This window comes from Rattus norvegicus, chromosome 8 (genome assembly GCF_036323735.1).
Source record: "Rattus norvegicus strain BN/NHsdMcwi chromosome 8, GRCr8, whole genome shotgun sequence".
Taxonomy (NCBI): Eukaryota; Metazoa; Chordata; class Mammalia; order Rodentia; family Muridae; genus Rattus; species Rattus norvegicus.
The window spans coordinates 114,641,392-114,664,586 of record NC_086026.1 but is presented as its reverse complement, the minus strand read 5'-3'; the positions used below and the strand labels follow the sequence as shown (position 1 = coordinate 114,664,586).

The 23,195-nt window shown below is 44.4% G+C and overlaps 1 protein-coding gene and 1 non-coding gene across 14 annotated transcripts in view; both read left to right on the top strand.

Annotated features, from left to right (window-relative positions):
* The window catches only part of Nek11 (NIMA-related kinase 11), a 259,233-nt gene extending 240,656 nt beyond the window's left edge, over positions 1-18,577 (top strand). For 11 of the 13 annotated variants that reach the window (XM_017595687.3, XM_039081562.2, XM_063265610.1 and 8 more), the window contains one exon: positions 14,460-15,599. In XM_017595687.3, the coding sequence (XP_017451176.1) occupies positions 14,460-14,733 (274 nt within the window). In that variant the 3' untranslated portion in view covers positions 14,734-15,599. Of the gene's footprint in view, positions 1-3,512; positions 3,893-14,459 lie in introns of those variants that run through there. The other 2 variants (NM_001413824.1, XM_039081561.2) reach the window with 2 other exon arrangements.
* On the top strand, positions 751-889 carry Mir6330 (microRNA 6330). The gene has a single exon (NR_106702.1). It is a non-coding gene; the product is annotated as a microRNA 6330 (primary transcript).
* Positions 18,578-23,195: the final 4,618 nt, after the last annotated feature.

The window sequence follows — 23,195 nt, the reverse complement described above, 5'->3', positions numbered from 1 at the left end:
CCAATAAGCTCTGCCTCCCACTGAAATTACAAGCCTGGGCCACCATGAGTGGCTTTAAAAATCAGAACGGATTCTGGGATAGAACCCATGTTCTCCTGCTTGCAAAGTAAGCACTTTACTGAACTATCTTTCCAACCCCCACTCCCACATACTGTAATACACACGTGTGTGTGGGGGGGTAAATATATATTCCAGGAATTGCTACTTCATTAACTACCTGCAACTTCCAATATTTTACTGCTTTGAACCTGTAAAATGGATTCCATACGGCTCAATATAAAACCTGCGGTTTAATTCCTCCCATCTCTTCCCAAGACTGTCTGTATGGCATATCGAATCAAAACTTTGTTTCCCACCAAATGATCTCTGCAGTGCTTGCCCCAGACCCAAACAGAAAAAGAAACCCATCATTAGCACAGCCTTGTGTTTGTCTGACACTTCCCAGTCAGATCTGCAGGAGAATGAAATCAGAATGCAGTATTTCCAACTCAAAGTGAGAAAGGTTTCCTGCTCAGTCAGCAGCACAGAGTTCCGCTCCATACAGCATTAAAATGCAGGAGCCATGTGGCTAGCAGACCCCGAAAGCTATCGAACAAGCTGCAACCCGCTCTCCACCTCGGGGCAGGGTGCAGTCCTCTCCAGACAGCAGCCTGGAGCCCCATTGATCCTGGTGTGTTATGGATCGAATAACATTAAGTTTTACCCTTTGGTTGTTTTATTTATACCTGGTGCTTAGTAACCGTGCATACTGATGGAGTGCAGTGTGACATTTCATGTGCATGTGTGTAATAACCAGATCTGGGTCATTTCAGTACATGTACACAGTGTATAATGACCAGATCTGGGTCAACACATGTGTAACAATCAGATCCAGGTCATCGGCAGACCCATCACTCAGTATTTATCATTTCCTGAAATTATCAGTAAAATAAATCTGTACACAGCAGGGAAATGGGGAGGGAGGGGAGGAGTCATCGGTGGAGACAACGGAATCAGTCTGAATCTGAAAGTCATAAAAACGTGGGCTGAGCACATTGGCCGAAGAGACTGCAGCGTGCAGTGGGGCCTCTGAGCCCATAACTCACGCTCTATAACAGCGTTCTCTGCCACCGCTCACGCATGAATGGGCGTGCATGTGCACATGCATGCACGTGCATACACATGTGTCTGGGTTCTCGTGCACATGCTAGAGAGTTTATCTGGAGGCCAGAGGCCAACACTGAGTGGTGTCCCACGCCACCACAGTAGCTACAAATCCTGTTGCTCAGATTCAGTCAGGAAAACACACCTTCGAGAGAGTTCTCTCCTTTGGCTGCAGAAGAGAATCAGAAAATGGCATCTCCAGGTGAACTAGCAGTTCTCCTGTTTGGTCCTCTTCCCATCATTGGCTCTAAAGCACAGTGTAGTCCTGTCACCTTCTGTCAAACCAGGCGCCAGCTTCGATTATCCTTTTGTGAATTCATTTCAGTTCTTTGTTGGGGAAGGAAGCATGGATTCCCCAGTCACAGCTGTTTTCCCTGCTGCTTGTTTCTCCCTCTTCCTCCTCTCCCCCTCTCTCTCTTCTTCCTCTTCCCCTCCTTCCTCTTCCTCTCCCTCCCTCTTCCTCCTCTTTCCCTCCCTCTTTCTAACTGTGTCTCCTATCCCCCTTGTTCTATTTCTGGCATGTATTGAGAATAAAGCTACCTGATCAAAGGAGAGGTTTATGTATAAGGTGCCATATGGATGTGTTTGAAAGAGCCAAGGATGGAAACCACACTTCCTTACGCACAGGAAAAGCTGACCATCTTGGTATTTTCTTCAAAATATGGTGTAGAGCTGTGTTTAAAGTTCAACAGGTTTTCTTTAGAAAACAAACAAACTTCTTTTCATTTTGTGTATGAGTGTTTTTCCTGCATATATGTCTGTATACCTAATGTGTACCTGGTGTTCCAAAAGAAGGCATTATGTTCTTGGGGCTGGATTTACACCACATGGGACTAGGAATCGGGCCCAGGTCCTCTGGAAGCACAGCCAGTGCTCTTAACCACTGAGCCTTTCCTCCAGCCTTGAGTGAGTCATCATCTTAAGGACCGTCTCTAGCAAATTCCACAGCCCAAGTGAGTGCACATGATTTACTGTGTAAGCCAAAAACACTTATGACCACCTCTGGGCCTGGCATACACTGGGGCTAGCTAGCCCAGGTTAGCCCAAATGCAGGACCGTTGCAATTTGTTAGTCTGCCAAAGGACAAATGCACCAAACAGAAGCTGACAAGGACGGCTGCTTTGGAGAACAGTGTGACAGGACACAGGTACTTAAGCTGAGTGAAGCAGACACTACTGGAATTTACCATTCACCGACTGCTGACCTGTGAGGAGGTGGGTTGTGGGCATTAGTTTGAGTTGTCACCCTGACACAATCTAGAATCACCTAGAAGAGAGGTGGTTTTGGAAGAGTCGGCAAGGGACTTTGTAGATCAGGCTAGCCTGTGGGGGTGTTTGATTGTCTTAATTGATGTGGAAAGAGCTAGCCTGTATGTGGGCAGCACTGTTTTCTGGTTTGGCACCCCAGCCTGGATAAGAGTAGGGGAAGACAGCCGGGTGCTAAGCTACACTAGTTTATTCCTCTCTACCCTTGACTGATGTGACTAACTGCTTCCAGTCCTGCACGGACTTCTCTGCAGTAACCTGAAATTGCACGCTGAGATAAACCTCACCTCCTCTAAATTGCATTTAGTCAAGGTATCTTTCACAACAACAGACATAAAACTAGGACACTGGATTGGAAAATTACTTTAAAAGAATCTGGTTAGGATCAAGGGTGCAGGGGTTTGCTGAGCTGGGCTGAGCACGTGGAGAAGTGACCAGTACTGACAAGGAGGGATCCTTGACAAACCTCCCCAAATACAAGGCACCTTTAAACCTATTAGTCTCCAAGGATGCCCTGCAGTTTCCAATCACAAGGACTTATCCTTAACAGGGCATGGCGGTGCACACATGAAATCTCAGTGTTCGAGAGGCTAAGGCAGGAGCTGATGACTTTGAGATCAACCTGGACCACATAGTGAAACTCTATGGGGTAGGGCATTGTGGAGGGAAGAGAACTGAGGGAAAAAGACTCAGGGTAAGTTTCTTGCTGTAAAGGCATGAGGACCCAAGTTGTGGCAGCAGCAGCAGCTTCAAAGGCCAGTGTAGTTGTTACATCGTAACCCAGCACTGAGGAGTGAGGGCGTGGGTGGATGTTAGCGAGAACCATCTCAGAAAAGGTAAGAAATTAAGGGAAAAAGGCATTCCAACATCAGCTTCCTGTTTTCTCACAGGCTTGCATTGGTGAGAGTGCTTGCGTGCACACGCGCGCGTGTGCACACACACACACCACAAGGGGGGGTGCAGGACAGCAAGTCCAAACCAAGTCTTCCAAACCTATTCTTTACTTTTCCATGTTTTACTTTTTAAACCTTTGCTTTGCAAACCCAATTGTCCTCATTTTGTTTGATTAGGAAATTTGTTTTATCTTCTGATAATTGTTTCTAGTTCTGGAAAGCCCGATGGCATTGGTTTTAGAAGATGAAAACCAACAGGTTTAACTGATAAAAGGAAGCAAAATTGTAATTCAACCAAGAAGGACTTTGTGTGGTCCTTGATTCGTGGCTGTTGCTTAGCGAGGTTTAGAGCACAGAAGACATCGGGAATGCCAGCACAGTTCATGTGGTCACTCATCATCGTGGCAACTCTGAAATATCCAGATCGAGGCCTCTGAACCTCGATGCTCTCCTCTGGGAGCCACTTTTCCTATGTTCAACGGGCCCTTTGCTATATCTTGTCTATGTAACTTATAAATGAAGGTATTCATTCCATTAAGTAGTATTTTTATTCACTGTATTGGGCTTTGCAAAAACTTGTGTGTGTGTGTGTGTGTGTGTGTGTGTGTGTGTGCGCGCGCGCGCGCGCAAGTGTGTGTGCAAGTGCGTGTGTGTAAGTGTGTGTTTTGTGTGTAGGCTGTGTGTACATGTGTGTGCGTGCATATGTGTGTGCTATAATGTGGGCACACAGGGAGCTGCTTTCTCATGTCCAACTTATTTTTTGAGACAGGCTCTCTCACTGAACCTGGAGCTAACCTTTGAGCTAGGGTGGATGGCCAGGAATCCATCCATCTCTGCTGCCACCCCAACTCTGGGATCACAGACTTACAGCCCCATGTTCAGCTTTTATGTGGACCAAACGCAGGTCTTCCTGCTTGTGCAACAGACACTATTCACCGAGCCATCTTTCCAGCCCCTGGTTGCTTTCTGGGGTACTGAGGATTGACCAGGGCCTTCCTAAGCATGCGTTTTACCACTGAGCAATATCCCCAGCCTGTAACTCTGATTTTTAAAGCCACTCTATTTTATTCTGAATCATTCTATTGTAAACATCCATCTGGACATCATTAGGAAGGGTTGGATGAGATTGACAGCGAATCAATATGAAAATAGTGAGTTAATGTGGAACTTGTGTGTGAAAAGCGAGATTTTTCCGTGGGTTTATTTTTCTTGTTTTAGGATAATTGCGACCAAGGAGATGTGTGCAAGAATGGTCACAATGCCTCTTCTGTTAAAAGTGTGTCTTCCTTGCTGAAGGGATTTAGATACGCAGACATTGTCTCATACTCTACACTTTGTCATATGTCTTAATGTATAACATCCTCATGCTAAAGATGGGATAGCCATGGAAAGACATTGCACACATTGGTCGGCCGACTAGCAGCATAGGCTCTACGAAATGCCATAATCTTGTAGTGACAAAGGCTGATGTTGACTTAAACTCTTGCTATCTGTAGCACAGTTATAATAGCACCGATTCCCAGAGCACAGCAAGGAAGAAAGCTTCCAACATACCCCTGCTTAGCTGTCAGGACGTTAGACACAGAGTAACTCTCGTTATTATCCTGTATAATTTGTACTCTCTGGGAAATGCTTATGAAAACATACGGGTAGTTAGATGTGCACTCGTGATTGGATGCCAGATTGAGAAGCAAGCGCAGACTCGGCTCTGAAGTCCGAGTGACCAGCTCAGCAGGAGAATGGCATCCCCCCGTGACCCTGACATTAGGGTCAGGTGGGCAATCAGTCACTGGGTCCGTACTGAGGCATTTGTGATCTCTTGTAGGCAGTGGCTCCTTGTTCAGCCACCCTAAATGACACAGAGTCTTGTTGGGACACTGCTGAGACCATGGCAGCCGGTCAGAGGCTCCCTGTGCCTCTGAGGTTAACTCACCATCCTTCACAGAGGCTCCAAGGCCATAGCCTGCTTGGGTGACTCCCCTTATCTCTGCTTTTGAGATTCTTCTTTATGAATGTATTTTATTATGTGTGTGTGTGTGTGTGTGTGTGTGTGTGTGTGTGATATATGAATGCCAAATAGTTCCCCTTTTGGCATTCCTGTGTGTACGAATGTGTCTCACTCTATATCTAGATCCCACACGCGCTACTTTGTCTTTCTCTCCCCTCATGCCCTCCTCTTGTTCTTTTTGTTCCTCTCTGGATATTTTGTGTCATGAAAGTAGCTTATCTATATTCTCTATACAAATAAAAACGTGCAATGTTTATATTTCTGAAACTGGCTTCTTTTGCTTTAGACAACGGTCTCCAGTTCTATTCATTTCCCAATTTCATTCTTTCTTTTCAATTCTGTTGTGCGTGTGTGTGTGTAAGGGCTGTGATGTCTGAGCTCTTCGGTGTGCGGTAGTGCATGAGTGTGTGCTTTCACACCATGCATGCGGAGACCAGAAGTCAGAGTCAGAAGGAGCCAGCGTCTCCTTTGGTCATGTCCCGCCTTTTATTGTTATTGTGTAAAGTGTTTCTGTGCACATGGACACACATGTGGCACTCAGAGGACAGCCTTTAGGAATGAGTTCTCGGTTTCCACCATGAAGCTCAGAGAATCAACTGTGGATCACTAAGATTGCAGGTGAGAACTTTTATCCACGCAGCCGTCACACCAGCCTGCAACCTTATTTTGAGACGAGGTCTCAAACCTGGAGAACCGGAGCACATTGATTTGTCTAGGCTGTCCACAGGTCTGTCGGACGGTGCCAGCCTCCTGTCCCCAACCCCGGGGTTGCAGACACACACCTCTATGCCTGGCTTTTACATGGCTGCTGGGATCTGAGCCCAGGTCATGTTTGCCCAGCAGGCACTCTATTAACTGAGCCATCGCCCTGGCCTAGTGTCATTCCTTGCGACTGAACAGAATCTCGCTGTGCACATGTGTGACATTTTCTTTATCCAGTCGCTGTTGGAGGGCCCCTGGGCTGGCTCCTCTTCTTAGCTGTTCTAAACAGAGCTGCCGTAAATATGCATGTGCAGATTCCGTGTGCCATGCTTGCTTAGAGTTCTTCTAGTAAATGCCCAGGGATGCTAACTATGGACAACTGGGTTTGCTTTGCTTCTGGTTTCCAAAGAAGCTCCGTTCAGATTCCCAGGAGTCTGCAGTTGGCTCACACACCCAGGAGCAGAGTGCGGATGATGCTCTTTCTCTGCATTTCACCAGCATTCCTTGTCTCCATTTTCTGGATGGTGTCATTCAGTCTGGAGAGAGATGGAATCTCAGTGTCTCTGTGGTGTGCATTTCCCTGATGGCTAAGGAGGTTGACTATTTCCCCACATATTTATTGGCAGTTTATATTTCTTCTTTCCATGATTATCTGTTCAGTTCACCTAATGACTGAATGCCTCAATTCTGAGGGATGGGAGAGCCTTAGTTCTTTAGCAGTTATGGGTGATATTAGTCCCCTGTCAAATGTTTATAGTAGACAAAGGTTCGCTCCCATCTTCAGGCTGTCTCTGAACTCCGCACCCACACTCACAGCCCCCCACAAACACACACACACACACACACACACACACACACACACACACACACACACAAATGTGACTTTGTAATAAATAGGGCTACCACTGCAGAAGTCTCGCACCTCCTTGGCTGGGTAGTCCAACATTTTTGTCTGGTGTTTGTTTATATGAAGCTATTATGAATGGGATTTTTCCCCTAAATTTCTTTCTCACCAAATTTGTTATTGGTATATTGATTTTCTCTCCTACTACTTTGCTGTAAGTTATTACAGCTCAGAATTTTCTGGTGAGGAATTTAGGTTCTTCTAAGTATAGGATCATATCTACAAATAGGGATAATTTCACATCTTTTACTATTTATATTTTATTTCTTTCTTTCTGCTGTTTTCTTGCACTAGCCAAGCCTTCAAGTGCTGTATCTGACAAGAGCAGAGAGACTAGGCACCCTTGTCTCAGCTCATATTTTAGAGAGAATGCCTCTGCCATCCCATTTTGTACAGCAAATGAGGTTTACTATAATATGGTTTAATTGTGTCGAGACACATTCATTACATTCTTAGTTTCTTCATGAATATTATTATGAGGGGATGTTGAACTCTTTCAAGAGCCTTTTCCTTATCTGTGGAGATGACCTTGTGCGGTGTCTCCTTCACCCTGTCTCTTACCACTCTTCTCCAAAGAGTCCCTAACTTCCCTAGTCACTCTTGTCCTTACAGAACTTACATACTCTGAGCCTTCCTGTCCTCTAAACATGGCGGCTCTTCTCTCAGAGTCTACGAGGGATAATTCATGTTCATGATTCATGTCTCCATCCCAGACACCATCTCCTACCTCTACCCTTAAACTAATGAAAACTCCCTCCCACCTCTCATACGTAAGCCCCAGTCAAAGGCACGCATCTGGATCCTGTAGTGCTCTGAGCAGCCCTTCGCTACCTCTCTTCCCCTGGAACAAGGAGTGGGTGAAGCCAGCAGTATTTGCATATCCAGGAGCCTGGGTCTCCTCTTCTGAGCCACACCCTCACTGTAGCTTGGCAGTATCCTCTCCAAAATCCACACTAACACTCAACACCCATGTGATAGTGTTAGGAGGGATGGAGGGATGTGAGGGGGGAGAAAGGGAGTGAGGGGAAAAGCAAGTAGGGGGAGTAACTCCTGAAGGAGCTAAGGCCCTTAGGAAGAGTTGCAAGGGGAATTCGCAGTTTTGCACTTCTCACTTCACCGTGAGAGGACAGAATTCTTCCCCTCTGGAGGGTCAGAGAAGCAGCTCCCCACAGCCACTGTACCTGCCCATGCCTTCCTCTTAGATTCTCTGAGGTTGAGAACTGTGGAGGAATGAAGTTACAGTGTTAATAATGAAGTGGAACAGAAAACATGCAGCAGTGCCCACTCTGTGTGTTCACCCCTCCACAGGGCTGGCAAGAAATAGAATGCCTGGCGTCGTGGGGAGACTCTAGCATTCGGCAGAAAAACACACTTTAGGGTGGAATACTTCTACCCACTGCCATCTGTCTTCTTGTTCATTTATCTTACAGGACCTTAGACATTTAGAGACTCCATTAGTGGATACTAAGTAAAAGAGGTCACCTGTATGTGTACAAGTTATTAGCAATATCTCTTGTAGCAATGCACCTAGAGACCTCTCCGTTCATGAGTGGCTTTATAAATGGAGGTAGCGCCTGGCCTAGAGAAGTGTGACCTGGTCGTGTGTACAGCTAGCTAGAAGCAAAGCCTGGGAGAACTGATCTTCACTCACCTCCACTCAACATTGATGTCTGCATACCAATTTCTTCACGTGTAAAATGGGCCACCTTTTGCATACTTACCCTCATGTAAATGATGGATAATAGAGACCTGAAGCCCTGCATCAGCTTTAAAGACAGTATAAATGGTGACAAGGACATAAGACAGCAGGAGCATTGGGGGTGGAGCTGCAGAGTGGAACAGCCAAGTTGGAAGATGATGATTTCTTACAATATTAAACATACAATTACCATACAGCCCATCAACACTACCCTTAGCCATTTATCCTAGGAAATAAAACTATATGCTCTCCTGAAACACATGTAAATACATATAGTAATGCAATTCATAATGCCCAAAATCTAGAAAGAACCCAACTGTTGGTCATCTGTGAATGGGCGGACCAATGGGGCGTGGTAGAGGAAATGCTGACCAGTAGAACAGAGGGATGAATCGTGATACATCCGACAGCTTTGATAACATCCAGGGCACTGTGCCAAGCGAAAAAAGCTTTTCCTCTGGTTTCAGTGGTTCATATGTAAGGCTAGGTCACCAGCGGAGTGTTATTGGGAAATGTCGTGGCCCTTTAAGAAGTAACCTTGGGTACTTAGGACAATGCCTGTAAAGGGAATCATGGGACTCTGATCCCATCATCCTCTTCCTCATCACCTCATATGCCCTGCCTCTCTCACCTGAGGCCCCAACCAATATGGCCACTTGACCTTAGATTTGAACCTCCAGAAACTGCCTTTACTTCAAAAGTTACTTGGGTTGGGCACTGTCTTATAGGAATAGAAAGATAGCACAACTGTATTCTGAATGGTTCCATACATGACACTCTGGAAAAGACAGACCATCAGTCACCAAAAGTAAAGAAAGGATTCAAAAAGAATTACAATAGGATTCAAGGAAATGCATTTGGGGTTGAGGAGTTACATAGAAACATTCTCTGTCTCAGGGACTGATTATAAACTGTGGTTTATCTGACTCAGAACTATACTCCCAAAAGGGTAAATTTTATTATCTGTAATTGTTCTCTAAAAGTACGTAAAGTCTTTACTGAGAACTCCATTGCTCGCACAAAAGAGACAGTCGCTGGTACTTAGATCCTCAAGCAAACACATGTCCCGCAGGCTTCTCTTTCCCCTTCTTCCCAAGGAAGGACCACTCATCTGACCAAAGGCTCTTAATACTGTCCATCTTCACCTGTTGTAAGAAAGTATCAAATTCATGACTTGCTATCTAGTTTTCTACTGGTCTTTGAATCGTTTATTTCTTTATTCTTTCAATAAATATGCACTGGTCACCAGCAAGCAAAGAATGTTTGTGAGTTTCTGAACATCGCAGTTCGAGGAAGCCCCAGGCATCACCTCTAGATTGCAGATGAAGTCACTGAGCCTCTGAGTTGGAAGTCACACACAAAGACATGCAAGAGGTCGGTGGCAGGACCCACCAGCCAGCACACAGAGCTTTAGATAGGACTTCAGTGCTTCATGGTGCACCATGGCCCCACCTTATCCTGAGAAGCTAATGGCTGCTGTGAGAGGTTGTCCCTCAGCTCTGGGTGTGCCCTCCGATGATGGGATTCACGTGAGAAAATGCTTTCTTTCTCTAAGGGGAAGCCTTACTTCTCACAGCAGCAGGAGAGCTGTATGGCAACATCACTACTTTAGTACCTAGATTCAAATGTTCCCCTTGTCAGGCCCTGCTTTGGTTTTCATCCCAAGAGAAAAAGAGAAAATTATTGAAAGTGCATATGAGTTTAATTTTTTCAGTTCTTTATTCTTTAATATTTATTTATTCACTCCACATCCCAGTCACAACCTCCTTGCTCTCCTCTCCCACCAGTCCCACCCTCACAAATCCCTCCTTCCATTACCTTCCTTCCTCCTCTGAAGAGGAGGAGAAGCCCCCCTTGGGTACCACACCCCCGCTACATCAAGTCTCAGCAGTTCCTCTCCTATTGGCTCACACACCAGTCCAGGTAAGGGAGGGAGATCCAATGGCAGGCAGCGGAGTCAGAGACAGCCCCCTTCCAATTGTTAGGGGACCCACATGAAGACCAAACTACACATCTGCTACGAATGTTATAAATTCTGTGTTTGCCTCTCGTCTGACATGTAGCTGGTAAAGATTTTCCCCATCCTGTGAGCTGTCTGTTTGCTCTGTTGATGGTCTCTTTTGCTGTACAGAAACTTTTTAAAGTTTATGTCGGCCCATATGCTAACCCTGAGGCAAATGCCTACGCAGTTGGAGTTCTGTTCAGAAAGATTCTGCCTTGCCTGTGCCTTGAAGCACATCCCCGTGTTTGCCTCTAGCAGCTTCAGTATTTCAGGTCTTAAAATCAAGGTATTTTACGCATGTCAAGTTGGATTTTTACAAGGTAAAAAATGGAACTCCAGTTTCACCCTACCCAGGTGGTTACCCAATTTTGCCAGCATCATTTGTTGAATAGACTGTCATTTTTTTGTCAAAAAATTAGGTGGCTTTAGCTATGCCAGATTATTTCTGAATCCTCTATTCTCTTAACCGGCCTAACCATCTGTTTATGCCAGTACCAGGGTATCTTTCTCATTACAGTCTGTGGTGCGATGGAGAAAGAACTGTAAAAATTAAACACCAAATGCCTTCCAGTTAATAAATGGGCTATTGAAATGAGCATGCAGTCCTCAAAGGAAGAAATAAAAGTGTCTGAAAAATAAGTATTTAAGAAAGTGTTCAACATCCCTAGTCAACTGGAAAATGTACACTAAGACTACCTTGAGAGAGCAACTCATCCAGATGAGAGTGGCTGTCATCAATACATGGTGGTGAGGATGTGGGGAACGAGGGGCCCTAATTCACTGCTGATCAGAATGCAAAATAATACCACCATTATGGAAATCAGTGCAAAGATACTCAGAAAATTAAAAATAAAATTACCATGTGGCCAGGCTGATAGGCAGTCAACTCCTGGACCAATTCACAAAGACCCCACATAGCACAGAGATACCTGCATGGCCGTGTTCATTGCTGTCATATTTATAATCGCAAGGAAATGGAACTAGCCCACGTGTCACAGATGAATGAATGATGACACGTGACCCACATACACAAGGGGATTTTATCCATGTCGAAAAAAATTGGAATTGTGAAACTTTCAGTGAAATAGATGGGCCTGGAAAGTATAATATTAAACAAAGTAACCCAAACTCAGAAATAAAAACCATTTTCTTTCATATGTAAATCCTAGTTACACACACACACACACACACACACACACACACACACACACACACAAATGAGCAAGCAGGTATAAGTGTGAATGAAAGTGGAGAAGACCAAAGGAGAACAATAACGATGCCATCAGAGATGACAAGGGAGGGTGGGAGTGGGTGACACGTGGGTCCTGAAAATGACAGAGCCTGGGGAACCTAGGAGGGAAAAATGGGTAGGAGGAAGGCGAGGGGTGGACAATCGGTAGAACCCACTTGTAAACTAAAGAAGACATTTAAAATACAATATAAAAATATTAAGTAAATAAGCAACATATTGGGGCCTCTGTAAGAAACCCCCAAGATAACAGGAGGCTAGATTCCTGCTGCCAGGTACGGGGGAACGTAAAAGGAGACAGCCCAGAGAGAGAGTGGGTAGACCCAGCAGGTACAGGTGGCCCTACTAAGGGAGTCTCCTCACAAACTGGCTTCTGACTTTCTTGAGAGTTGATCACGGAGAGACTAGATCAAGGTCATTCTTCAGCCTCTGCTATACAGCAGTGTTTTGGACGTTGGTGAGAGTAACAGATGGCAGCAGTCGGTGGTGTCAGTTTCCTGGTTGGGGGACTGGCCTTCACGGTGAGTTTTTATGTATGAAAGACCAAATGATTGTGGGGAAGCATGATCTTAGCAAGTCATTCTCAAAGGCTGAGAGTACAAAAGAGGAGTCTGCCCTTCTGGAACTTTTCTGTTAATATGAGATTGTTTCAAAATTAAACTAGGATTTGAAATGGGAGGATATGTCACATGTTACTCTTATAGAGCCAAAGCCACCTGCGGCCTTTTTCTTTATAGCCTCTGAGATAGAGATAAATAAAGGAGAGAAAGAATAGTCAGTATTGCTGTAAGTGCCGTCACAAGACTCAGGAGGATTAGGGGTTCAAGGCCAGCATCAACTACATAGAGTGTCTGAAGCCACCCTGGGCTACATAAGATTCTGTTTCAAAACAAAATTAAAGAACAAAACATAATAGCCAATGTTTAATAGGGTAAAAAAAGCAGAGAACATAGATGATACCAAGAAGCACTTGCTGACAGGAGCCTGGTATAGCTGTCCCCTGAGAGGCTCTGCCAGAGCTTGACCAATACAGATGTGGATACTTACAGTCAACCATTGGACTGAACACGGGGACCTCAATGAAGAAGTTAGGGGAAGGACTGTAGGAGATGAAGGGGTTGGCAATCCCATAGGAAGAACAACAATATCAACCAACCAGACACTCTAAAACTCCCAGGGACTAAACTACCCACCAAAGAGTTCACAGGGAGTACCCATGGCTTCAGCCACACATGTAGCAGATGGCCTTGTCTGGCATCAATGAGAGGGGAGACCCTTGGTCCTGTGAAGGCTCGATGCCCCAGTGTAGGGGAATGCTAGGGTAGTGAGGTGGGAGTGGGTGCGTCGGGAGCTTCCTCATAGAAGCAGGGGGAGGGGAGGGGCTAGGAGGTTTGGGGAGGGATAACATTTGAAATGTAAATAAAGTAACCAAGTTTTAAAAGGGCAGAACAAAAGCCAAGTAAGTGGGTCTGGTGAAGGGAGACTAGATTTGGGCAAGGAGAGTGGAAGTGCTCCCTGGGAGCCTGGGTTCCCTGAGTCAGACAAAGGTACAGCAGGATTTGCTTTGGATACCGGCCAGCTTGACCGCTGGACTCTGTTAGGTGCCATTAGCCCACCCGCAGCATTCTTGCCTGATAAGCCTGGTAAGTGGGTATCCAGTCCTCTGTCATCCCCTGCTGCCTGTCCACCCTTGTGCTGTTCAAACTGTAAATGAAGGATTGGGGCAAAGGAAGCGGGATATAAAAAGGGACAGGGAAATTAAAATGGAACTTCTCTGTATTTGAGTCTCTGACTGACGGTAGCGATAGTCCCCTCCTTCCATACCTTACAGTACAAAGGATGCTGTCCTCCTTTCCGACACCACAAACAACAGCAGGAACATCCCTCTGAACAGGACTCTCCATTCTGTGAATCGTGAGCATTCCAGTACATTTCTGGATCGGTATAGTAGCACCTGCCTGCCCACTTCCTCTTGGCCTCACAAGAGTTTATGGCGTGGCTGAATTTTTTTTTTTGACCTATAATTTAGAAAAAGATTTAAGTGTGCTTACATGCGTGAATGTTGTTGAGACCGGAGTCGTCTAAGAGATAATTTGTTCCTGTCAATGTCAGAGAAGAATCTGTGTCCCCACGTGGTGTTGAGGGCAGGTCTCTGAGTTCTGTGCGCATGCTCTTCAGGTCTTCTGTGCCGTTGCTAATATTTTGTTTCGAATTTTTATTCTTATGTTGTGTATGGCTATTTTTCTGGATTTTTTTTCTTTTCATTGTAAGTAGCCTTTCTTGGGTTATTATCGTAAGAAAACATCAACAGATCCACTGTGTACAAACACATAGGTGAAGGCAAGAATATGCCTTACGTATTTTCTGCTGTGTTCATAGCATCTGAAACCTGGGACACAAACAGCAAACACTCAAGCTTTGCTTGTTGACCACTGTTGAATGCCGAGGATGAGATTCTGTACCTTAGGGTTCTCTCTTTTCCCTCCTAAATGCCAGGGTCACAGTGTTATTTGTATAACCATCATCTTTAAAGTACATTTTCCTGCAGGTGATCTCTGTGCGAGACCTGTAATCTTTCCTACCTTTCTTGGCAGATCAGCTGTACAGAAGCTAGGAACGGAAACATTTGAGGAAGTCTATGATTACCTCAAGAGAGCAAGGCATCAGAATGCCAGAGAAGCAGAGATCTGGGAGCATCTGGAGACAGTGGTTCCTCTGGCCAGTGACTGCTTTGAAGTTGACCAGCTCCTCTATTTTGAGGAGTTGCTGCTGACCATGGAAGGAAAAGAGTCCAGTCTCCAGAGCCCGCACTGTGAAGCCTGCCGAAAGAAGCCTGTCAAGAGTATACATTTCTGTGACAATTCATGAAGTTTACACTCTAGACTATATCGTGGGAAACTAGTGCGTAACTGGAGCCACTACCCTCCCTTTTGCTCCTGGTCAGATGTAAGGGTATCTATGGAGAGGTCTGGCTGGCTGCCTAGGCTTAGAGTCACAGGTCAAGGTCATGGATGAAGTCTGGCATCCTGAATGGCTTTCCCTCAGATGTACAATCCTCGGGGTTTCCAATAGGGTGGGAGCATTCTGAAGACACAAGAATTCTGTACTCTGTCCATCCAGGGCAAGCCCGGTGCCTGACCACTTGTGAGCTCCAGGAAGAATGGCCAGCTTGTGATGGCCACGGGGCACCAGCCTGGCCAGTGGCCTGTTCATCTCCAATGATGTAGTTTTGATCAGCACTTTCTTCTATGACTAACATGCACACAGTGCATATATTTAAGCCTGGATTGAAAATCCACAAAGCGTCTCCCTTCTGTGATTTATTTCCAGCCTTCACTTATAAAGCATTAAAGGCTTGATTCAGAATAAATACAAATTTCATCTTTATAAGACAAATCTCCTATTCTATCTTTTTCTTAGCTAACAGTGTTTCTCAGCTTGTGGGTCATGACCCCCTTGGGGTTGCGTATCAGATGTTTACATTATAGTTCATAACAGTAGCAAAATTACAGTTATGAGGTAGCAATAAAATAACTTTATGCTTAAAGGTCACCACAACATGAGTCACAGCGTTAGGAAGGCTGAATGTCACCGTTCGATAATCACATATTGTTAAATGTAACATCCGTGTAAAGGTAATTTTTGTTTTGTTTTGTTTGCTGTTTGTTACTACTAAAACAAAACTATTACACACAAATGTAATATCAGTTGGTGTTTTAAAGATTTAATTTATATATCTGAGTGTTTTGTCTGCATGTATGCATGTGTGTCATGTGTATCTTTCCTCCAACACCAAGAACATTTCAGCCAATGTCCTGCTGCAAGGAAGCTACATCACGATAGCAATTCCCCATGATTCCATCTTCTAATTGTGTTTTCTGCAATGGCCAGATGTAGGCCAGAAACAGATTCAGAGGAAATGAACTGCTATAATCACCATGATGGCAGGAGGTCTAGGGGTCATGCCATTGGTGTTCAACTTCTTCCTCATACAGATTATGGCAGAACTATTGTCAAACATTGCTACTTTGCTATGTATCTATTCCTGTTTTACACACACACACACACACACACACACACACACACACACACACACACACCCCCCTCTTCCTTCTCTTTGCTTCATTTCTGTTTTACTCTCCCTGTAACTGGATCCTACTTTCTTTCAACATGCTAGTTGATGTCTAATCTTAAGGAAGATCGCAGTGTCTTTGCCTGGTGTTGGAGGAAAACCTTTATGGTTAGTCTACCTGAACCTCTGTCATCAAATCTTCATCCCTGAGCACTTCCTTCACCAAGGTTCTACTGTCACTGTTGCAAACACATTCCAAAAGATAATCACTTTCAGACACTTTGAATAGCCCTTGGTGGCTACTCCAAAGATACAAATGAGTGGCTGGCTGATAGGACCAGCTTTGCCTTCCAGAAGTCTCTAACCCACTTCACCCTGCTAAGCCACCAGTAGAGCCTCAGAGTAACCATCACTAGGGTCCTCAGTTCTTCCCTAATTTCAGAAAACAGTTCATAACTATGGCTCGACCAATACATACATACATATTCATATATTCATATATATACATAAATATACTGATAGATATACTCTAGGAATACAATGGTCATTAGAATTTATGTAGTACTGTCCCACAGCAAAGCCTATTGAAATGTAATCTTCGTTTTGAGACAGTAAAGTGAGACTAGGTGGGACCTTTAAGAGGTGATTGGGTCAGGGGACTCTGCCTACCTGGATGATGGAATCAATGATTCATGGATCATCTCGAAACTAGGTCTGTCTGTTATAAAACAGAGCAGTGACTCCTCTGGCCATGTGATGACCTGTGCCACCTGAGAATTCTTCAAAGAGTCTCTATCAGCAAGAAGGTTTTCAATAGATGTGGCCTTTTAACCTTTGACTTCCAGCATCTAAAACTGTAACGTGAGTGAATCTTTGTTTTTATAAATTACCTAGTGTCTTAGTTAGGATTTCTATCGCTGTGAAGAGACATCATGACCACAGTGAGTCTTATAAAGAAAAAGATTTCATTGGGGCTGGCTAGCCATTTCAGAGGTTTAGCTCTCTATTGTCATGGCGGGGAGCATGGCAGCATTCAGGCAGACATGGTGCTGGAGAAGGAGCTAAGGGTTCTACCCACAGATGAGCGGGCAGCAGGAAGTGAACTGGCTCGAGCTGTTGAAATCTCAAAGCCTACCACCTCCAGCAATGCCACACCTACTACACTTAAGTGCCACTCCCTATAGAACTGTGGGGGCCATTTTCATTCAAGCAACCACACCTAGTCTCTGGGTACTAAAGTAGTCTGTTATAGCAATGGGAGACAGACAAGATATCCAGAACGGACAACTTGACTCCACATTAGTCTGGGTGGCGATCCTTCGGCAGCTAGAAATGTTTTTGTTGATCCACAGTGTGATTCGCTCTGATAAGTGGAGTTGTCTGGTTCACTTCACCACTCACTATACTCCCTGCCTGTGGCCTTGTACCTTTAAGGCTGTTTGCTCTGACTCTGAGTTTCAACTCGGAGCCTGAGTTGGCTGAGTTGGAAGTGTGTTGCTCCCTTGGATATGTTCTGTCATCCTGCTGTCCTCTCCAGCCTGTCCACCTATCCCATGAGCATGGGAGTTGGAGCACAGCCATCCTGGGGCAGCCCAGCCTCTGTACAACAAGACACAGCCGTCTAGACAATCCACAAACTCCAGAGCAACAGAGCAATGTGTATCGTCATATGTTACCTGTGGTTTGTGCTTGATCATCACAATAAACTAACCTGGCTTTCCATCCTCTCTCTGACATTCAAATCCCCTAAATTTATTTGGGGCAGGGGCATTGACTTTTACTAATTGAGAGGGGGTAGTCTCAAATAAACTGTGGCATTTTAGAAAAAAAATAGAAATATTCTTTTTCAAAATAGCTGAGGCAAAGCACGAACCCTGTGTTTTTGGCAGAAGCTGTCTAGGAACAGCTAAGGCAAGCAAGTGAGTTTTCAGGAGATGGCCAACCGCTTTGCATGGCTGTGCTGGATGAGTGCTAAGATGCAGAGTCCTTAGAGACTCCATCCCAGGATTGCTACTTGCTGCTGATGTGCCTTTCCTGTCACTATTACATAGCCCAGTGGTTCCTGGGCATCAGCCCACCCAATTGGGCAAATTTCTTGCAGATCAACATGAAGATGTACTTTCATGTAGTAATACTGTGTAGACAAATTGATGATTACACTATTCCTGATAATGATTTTATAGAATATCTAAATAGATACAAGTAATTTCCAAGCCCTTTATAGAATAAAAGGATACAAATAGAGTTCTGTAACTTTCATGTGTCACAGACTAATTACACTAGGAAAAGAAAGCAGGCTTCAAACAAATTCATAACCAAGGCAAACATTCTAGGTTAGATGTGAGACCATTATCTGGTAACTAAAGGTCATAAACTTGGAATGTATAATTCATTGTAGATGCAAGGACAGGAAATAAAATATTAACTAGTTTATATAAAACTTCAAATGATTTGTCTCTTAGCAAAACCATGCTAACCTGTGACATAAAAATTATTGCTTTAAACTTATAGCAAACTTATGGATCTAAAAGCTACATAATGAATGTTTAGTCAAATACTAGTCTTAATGGAAAGACATGTAAACAAACAAAAAAACTTAATAAAACAAACAAACAAAAAAAGAAAGACATGTAAAAAAAATTCTGTTGTAACTCCTTAACCCTTATCAATCTATGACATGAACTATTGCCTTAAACTTACTATGAACTTGTTTGAATGTAAAAGTGTTTATAAAATTATGTAATCAATTATCCTGCTGTAATGGTTCTACCTGACAGTTGTGTGAGGTAATTTTTTTGAGTAAGTATAAAGCGATAAAGGTTGTTGGAGCTTTTCTTTCTCTTCTGCATCTAGAGTTAGTGAGGGTTTTTTCTGCATGTTGGACACTTCATTTTTCTTTCTCTCTGGCTCAAAAAGAGTCAACAAACTATGAGCTTCTCACCTGATCAGCAAGGGGCTTGAGAGTTAATAAAAGTGACATTCCTACCAAAAGCAGTCTACAGATATGGTGCAATTCCCATCAAAATTTTAACACAATTCTTTACAGACCTTGAGAGAAAAATAACAACTTCAAAAACAACAAACAAACAAACAAAAACTCAGGATAGCAAAATCAACCCTATATAATAAAAGGCCTGAGGTATCACCATCCCTGATTTCAAGCTTTCCTATAGAACTATAGTAATAAAAAAAACCACATGACCTTGGCACAAAGACAGACAGGGTGATGAAGGGAATCTAATTGAAGAAGTAAATCTATATACCTATGATATTTGATTTTTAGCAAAGAAGCCAAAACTATACAATGGAAAAAAAGGAAACATCTTTAACAAATGGTGCTGGTCTAACTGGCTATCTGCATGTAGAAGAATGATAAAAGGTCCATATTTTTCACCCTGCACAAATTTAAATCCAAGTGGGTCAAAGACCTCAACATAAAACCAGATACACTGAATCTGATAGAAGAGAAAGTGGGGAATATCATTAGATGCATTGATTCAGGAGACATCTTGAACAAAACACCAATGACCCAGGTATTCAGATCAACAATTGCTAAATGGGGCCTCACAGAACTGAAAAGCTTTTGTAAGGCAAAACATACCATGAATAGTGCAAAACAGCAGCCTAGAGAATAGGAAAAGATTTTCACCAACTCCATATGTGACAGAGAACTGACATCAAAATATATATAAAGAACTCAAGAAAAAAAAGAGAAGAAAAAAAAAGAACTCAAGAAACTAGACATCAGTAAACCAAATGATCCAGAGCTAAACAGAGAATTCTCAACAGAGGAATCTCTAAAAGCTGAGAAGCACTCAAAGAAATGTTCAACCTCCTTAGTCATCAGGGAAATGGGGAAGATGTGGAGAAATAGGAACCCTCCTTCATTGCTGGTGGGACTGCAAACTTTTACAACCACTTTGGAAATCAATTTGAACGTTCCTCAGAATATTGGGAAGAGATCTATTTCCAGACCCAGATATATACCCAAAACGAGCTCCACCATCCCACAAGGACACTTGCTCAACTATGTTTACAGCAGTTTTGTTCATAATAGCCAGAAACTGAAAACAACCTAGATGTCCCTCAACCAAAGAATGGGTAAAGAAAATGTGATACATTTACACAATGGACTATTACTCAACCATTAAGACAATGACATGAAATTTGCAGGCAAATGGATGGAACTAGAAAAGTTCATCCTGAGTGAGATAACCAAGACCCAGAAAGACAAACATGGTATGTACTTACTGATAAGTGGATATTAGTCATAAAGTACATGATAATCATGATACAAACCATGACCCAATGAAGCTAACTAACAAGGAAGGCCCAAGTGGGGGACCCTTGAATCTCACAGAGAAAGGGTAATAGACTAGACATCAGGGGTGGATAAAGGGAGGAGACTGGATGGGGGAGGGGTAGGAACAGGAGGAATGAGGTGTAGGGAGGACAGAGGGAGAGTATTACAAGAGACTCCTAGATTGAGGGAGGACACCTCTAATGACAATGAGCTAAAAACAGAGGACAATTGAAACTCTCAGGATTCTATGAGAATGACCCTAGCTAAGACTCTTAGCAATGAGGGTTATGGAGCCTGAAGCAGCCTTCTCCTGTAATAAAGCAAGACCTCCAATAGAGGAGTGGGGACACCAACACAGCCACAGAATATTGGAACATGTGCAGGGAAAAAGAAGGAGCAGAATTTGAGGGAAGGGCCAACCAATGACAGGCCCACCTTCAGATTCATGCCATGAGAGGGAACCCACCCTCGACACTTCATGATATTCTTCCATACTTGCATACAGGTGCAGAACATAACTTGCATAACATACCTGTCATCAGAGAGGCTTCACCCAGCAACTTGGGGAAACTGATGTGGAGACCCACGGGCAAACATTAAGTGTAGCTTGGAGAATCCAATGGAAGAGGGAAAGAAAGAATAGAAAGAGCTAGATGGGTCGAGGACACCCCAAGAAAACCAACAGAATCAACTAACCTGGGCTCATAAGGTATCATAGAGACTGAACTGCCAATCAAAGAGCATGAGGAGGTGGGACCTAGGCCCCATGCACATATGTAACAAGTGTGCAGTTGGGTCTTCATGTGGGATTTCTAAAGTGGGCACAGTGGCTGTCTCTGACTACATTGCTTCCCTTTGGATCCCTTTCCCCTACCTGGCCTGCCTCGTCTAGCCTCGTTAGATGAAGATGTGCCTAGCCTAGTCTTCTTGCAAGTTGATATGCCAAGACTGGTTGATATCCATGGGATACCTCCACTACTCTAAGGAGAAGGGGAGGAGGGCGGACATGGGAGAGAGGAGGTGAGGAGGGACTTGAAGGAGAGGTAGAGGAAGCACCAACTGGAATATAAATAAATAACTCAATAAAAGTAGTATTTTCAGACATGGAAGAGTAGGTCTTTAAAATATAAATAACGCATAAGGAAAAGTGTGGAATATTTAGAAAGTTTGCCAGAGAAAAATCTTAAAATATGTAGTAATTAAGAATATTTTAAGGATCCTGCCCAGCCTCATGCAGACCACATCCAAGACCTCCAGCCCAACAACACACAGAATAGGGTCAAAAGGACCCTATGTCTGGTGCTACAGTGCCCAGGGGTCTCAGACCACACCAGAGTTGACCCCCAGCCCCAGTGCCATACAGCATGCATGGGGCATAGCACCACTGAGACAACTCCAGACACCCAGAGGCCCCAGGGCCACTATGATGAGCAAATAAACTGTGGAGAGACAGCACCGAAGGAGAAGCAGAGGGATGTGTGAACATTAAAGAGAGGCAGAGCTGGAAACTTGAGATTAGTGAAGAACTGCCTGACGTGAGAGTTCAGGGCCTGGGGCTATGGTGCAGTTCTGATTTCCCATCCTACCACTGAGAACCCTGTCTGGCCCCATAACCCTGCAACAGCAGGGTCTGTTACCACCTAAGTCCAGGTGCGCAACCATGGTCTGGACTGCTGCCTGGGGCCATGTTGATGTTTGAGGAATGTGCAGAGCTGCCCTGCCCCCACCCCTTGCCTAGGAATGCTGAGGAAGCTGGCCCTAAAGGAATTGAGAACTGGAGATGTGGCCCTGCCCCTCACCAGCTGAAGTACTCTTCAGAGAGTGGACTCCGCGGTTCTCCCAGGAAGCACAGCGAGGTTTTGGGTGAACTAGCACTGAAGGCAGGAGAGCAGAAGAGCTGGCTCTGTCCCTTGCCTTCTGTAGCGTTCAGGAGAGCAGGTCCTGCATCTCATATGGGCAGCACAACAGAGCTAGCCCCAGTGGGCATGTGTGGGCATGGGTGAGCCAGCCCTGAGGACTTGAGAGCAGGAGAGCTGGCTCTGCCTCTTGCCAGGGCAGTGCTGGGGAGCTTACCTTGGTGGTATAGGTACACAGGAGCTGGCAGGCTAACCACCTCAGCTACCTACCACCCAGGCCTAGATCCAGGCTTGGATATGGCCAACCCCAACATCTACTCCATCTATGAACTGCTGGGGCATGTGAAATGGCCAGTCCTACAGATCCAAAGCTGCAGGATCTCCATGACACAGGACAACAAGATATCTTAGAGGAGTCCTAGTGAGGATCCACTATTGTAATACAGTGTAGCAGAAGCCAGAGGTCTTGCTTGAACCAGACTCATTGCAATAAACATTTGCAAGTAAAAAAGTGCGGACACACTGTCATAGACTACATCTTTTGGGGAATAGGTTTCAAGGGCAGAGAACAGGTACAAAGGGACAAGGGCGTGGTTTGTTCTTGAAAACTGTGTTGGACACTAAGATTGTCTAGGTAGAATGAGACTGTGTTGTAGGCTCTAGGCTCTCTCATTATGCAGAACAAGGAATTAAGTGTCTCTCTCTATGTGCAAACATCTGCATCTATATTAAGCTGAACAACACTTTACCTTTCCAACTCTGATCCACCACAACCTGGACCATCCTGGTCTCTCCCTCTCCCTTACTAAGATATTACTTTGTATTTCTTATAAGTGGGTAGATTACAATTTAGCTCTAGTATTTTTGCATTTCTTGTTCTTAGATACATACTTTCTTTAGTTTTGCTGTTTGCCCAGTAGTAGTAGTGTGACAGTGTGTCCATCCTTCTTTACTTGCAAATGTTCAAGTATGCATGAAGTAAGGAGGAGCGGAAAGCACCCTGTTATGCATAGGAGTGAGAGAGGAGAGGACAGCAGTGAGAGAGAGCAAAATTGGGTTAAGGAGAGAACATGGGAAGCCTATGGAAGAACTGATAAAA